Below are 3,130 nucleotides of genomic sequence, written 5' to 3' on the forward strand. Positions count from 1 at the left end.
TGAAATCCGTTTGTATAATATACTGAAATATGCATTCAATATTTCATTCATTTGCAAGGTGAGCTCCAGGACATTTTGACGTCAAAAAATTTCGACAGCAGGGGACGGCACAGCATAAAACACCAGTCGCCTTGTATGGTTGAAGAAAAGGTGGAGGTAACCACATAAATCGTCAAATTCTTTACCGATTTTGACACGGACTTCCCATGGCAGTTCTCTCATGACAGTTACCAATATCAAGTTGTGACATATAAGACATTAGGGCAATTTAATACATCAGCGCTTTCATAACATTAAATATAAAGGTAAGAGCAAATGTTTTTTTATTAAAAAAAAAGAGAAAGAGAATGAAAAGAAACAAAAACAACAAGAATGAACTTGACAGTATTAAATACTGCATTCAGTTTTTTCGTGCTGATCTAAGAATAATTACGGTAAAAGCTTTGAAAACAAATAGGGCCTATTCAAAAAATCTATTTTGACTTAAATTTAAACAATTGCAGTCAAATTTGAAATACAGTATAGGCTAATCTTCTATCTTGGGCTCATTTTGTTATAGCCGACTGCCGAGGAGTCAGTGCCTCATTGGTCATGAACATCACCCCACGTCACTGAGCAAGTTCAGTATAAAGGGCTTTATTAAACAACAAAAAACATTACCTGTATTACTAGTCCTGGGTGAATGTACACAATAGGCCTATGTGCAATCTGCTGACAGACTCGTGATATAAACAATACTAGGCTTTAAAAGGTGGGGTCTTAAGTTTTCACTCAAAAATAAACACTTCATAAACACATGGAATCCTTCTCAATCAACACCTCTGGGCTTCTGTTAATGTGTGGTGATGATTTTGTCATCAATCACCACCACCCCAGCCTGTATTTTGCCATTTTGTTGTGTTTTGCCATAAGAGAGACGTTTCTGGGTGGAGCCATGGGAGGAGTCCATTTTCAATTGTTTGTTTACAAACAAAAACGGTCAAAACTTAAGACCCCAACTTTAAAATAATACATTTGACTTATAATCACAGGCAAAATGGCAATTCTATATTAACTTAAATTAATAAATAGCTCTACCAACCAGATGAGAGAGACTCAAGAGAGTAATATGGCATTTTGTGCGTATGCAGCCATCATTTTCATATTTTATAGTATGCATTTTGATATTTTTCATTAAAATGCCCCTCCTTAAAGGGACAGTGTGTATAATTCAGTGTCATCTACCTGTAGTGGTGAACTAATAGCAATGTGATGTAATATAATTAGCGATTACTACTAGACCTACAATTATATATTTTTTAAAAATATACGTTGATGTTATGGAAATTTTTTGGTTTGCATATTACTGAAATAAGCTGGGGGGGGTATTTAAAAAAAATTCTACACACTGTCCCTTTTAGGCGATTTGACAAATGCACATTTATACTTGCAGGATGTACTAAGTTCACTAATATCTCCTATTACATTTTTGATTCATAGCAAGAATTATGAACAATGAGTGGAGTTATTGTGTTATTGCTTTAGTGGAATTATTGTTTTGGGATATCTGTGAATATTCTTAGTCCATGCATTCCTTGAATCTCATCCTTCAGTGCCTGTGGAAGACAAACAAAACACAGAAATAGATGTGTTTTAAGCACACAACAATTACCCATTAAACAATACTTGTAGAAGTGATCTTTATAATACACACACTGAACATAACATTAGGGACACTGGTTGAATATGGATGTGTTTTCATTTAACTGGTGTCCCCAATAAACTGGTGAATATATAATAAATGATAATGACCATTATAATTGTTACCTGATTGACAAGCTGGTGTTGCTGAACAGTCCTCTTCCCGGTGAACTCACTAGACTCTATGTGAACTTCATACATGGCCCCACAGCCACCTGGACACAAGATCACATTAAAATATGTGTTATTTGGTGAGGGTGTGTGACATTCTTTCTACTCCAGCTGTCTAGAAGGAACATGTCAGGCTTTAAAGTGGTATCAGTGCTGTAGTATTGTAGCAGTTTTACGGTTTATGAATACAGCATAGTGCGGCCGTGCAGTCTTGGCACAATACTGAAATGGGATTCGCATCCCGATTAAAAAGTTATCACAAGTCAAGTACAGATACCTGAAAAAATCTATTTAGGTACAGTAACAGTATTTATTTGTACACTACAATATTTATACATCTAACCACCGGTATGCATAAAAGCAGGACGAGAAGGATTTTTTTCTACTTCTGGCTCATTTGAATTGATGATCACGTTAAATTAAATGTCTCGTTTAATTCAAAATCTACCCCAGTCGTTTACTATGAAGGATTTGAATGTACATACCAGATATATCTACAACTTTCAGCGATGACGCCAGTGGGAACTTTTCTTTGAGTACCTTCGCGATGCGGACTTCTCCGTCAGTTTGTGTGGACAGACACCTCCAAGCTTGCCCACGGACGGCAGCCTTCAGATAAGAACGTTAGCAAACACTTAGCATTGTGTCATCCATTTAACCTTTTTAAGTACGACTTCTCAGTTACCTGATTTCTGAAAAGAATTCGAAGTGCAGCTACGACAGCTCCTGTTCCCTTACAAGCCAACATAGTCTGCATGTTATGTGTACTTATTCACGAGATTAGTGCGAATTGGTTATGAATACATCGAACATGTCCTATCACAAGCGTCCCTCTAATATGACGTCACACATCATACATCCGGGTATGTTTAGTGAGTTTTAGGTTTTTGTTAATGTGCTCGTGGTGTGAGCACGTCAACAGTATAAACAACTCGAAACTAACAACTTTTCTAGTTTGGTTTGTTCCTGCAAGTATTATTTAAAGTATATTATTACACTGTATATTCGATAAATTCTTAAAATTGCTGTGGCTACTGTCGTTAATTATTAATCAACCCCTTAAGCTTTTAAAAGAAAACAAAAACATAATGTCCTCATACTCGTAGACAACACTAAACACAAAAATAGATGTATTGTATTTTCAGGAGAAGACACAAAAGAATGCATGGATCCATCCTACAAATAGTAGGTCCCATAAAAAAAATGCAGGACATTCTCAACAGATGCATTTTTTTTAAATGATCAATCTGTCAGTTTATTTTTCATGCACTGCTGTTAT

General features: G+C 35.8%; 1 protein-coding gene across 1 annotated transcript; it reads right to left on the reverse strand.

Annotated features, from left to right (window-relative positions):
- Positions 1–620: 620 nt before the first annotated feature.
- On the reverse strand, positions 621–2,688 carry bola3 (bolA family member 3). The gene is made up of 4 exons (XM_077563835.1): positions 2,537–2,688; positions 2,337–2,460; positions 1,807–1,895; positions 621–1,595 (listed from the first exon to the last, which is right to left on the reverse strand). Exons 1-4 carry the CDS (start codon positions 2,606–2,608, stop codon positions 1,530–1,532), a joined length of 351 nt encoding a protein of 116 aa, XP_077419961.1. The 5' UTR covers positions 2,609–2,688; the 3' UTR covers positions 621–1,529.
- Between the last annotated feature and the right edge of the window lie 442 nt (positions 2,689–3,130).

The sequence above is a fragment of the Vanacampus margaritifer genome, chromosome 4 (genome assembly GCF_051991255.1).
Source record: "Vanacampus margaritifer isolate UIUO_Vmar chromosome 4, RoL_Vmar_1.0, whole genome shotgun sequence".
Classification (NCBI taxonomy): domain Eukaryota; kingdom Metazoa; phylum Chordata; class Actinopteri; order Syngnathiformes; family Syngnathidae; genus Vanacampus; species Vanacampus margaritifer.

Excerpts from the sequence above, each read along its gene's own strand:
- bola3 (XM_077563835.1), bottom strand. The coding sequence starts at position 2,608 with ATGCAGACTATGTTGGCTTGTAAGGGAACAGGAGCTGTCGTAGCTGCA. Across the intron at positions 2,461-2,536 it reads GAATTCTTTTCAGAAATCAG|GCTGCCGTCCGTGGGCAAGC; the intron begins GTAACTGAGAAG and ends TCTTATCTGAAG. Across the intron at positions 1,596-1,806 it reads AACACCAGCTTGTCAATCAG|GCACTGAAGGATGAGATTCA; the intron begins GTAACAATTATA and ends TGTCTTCCACAG.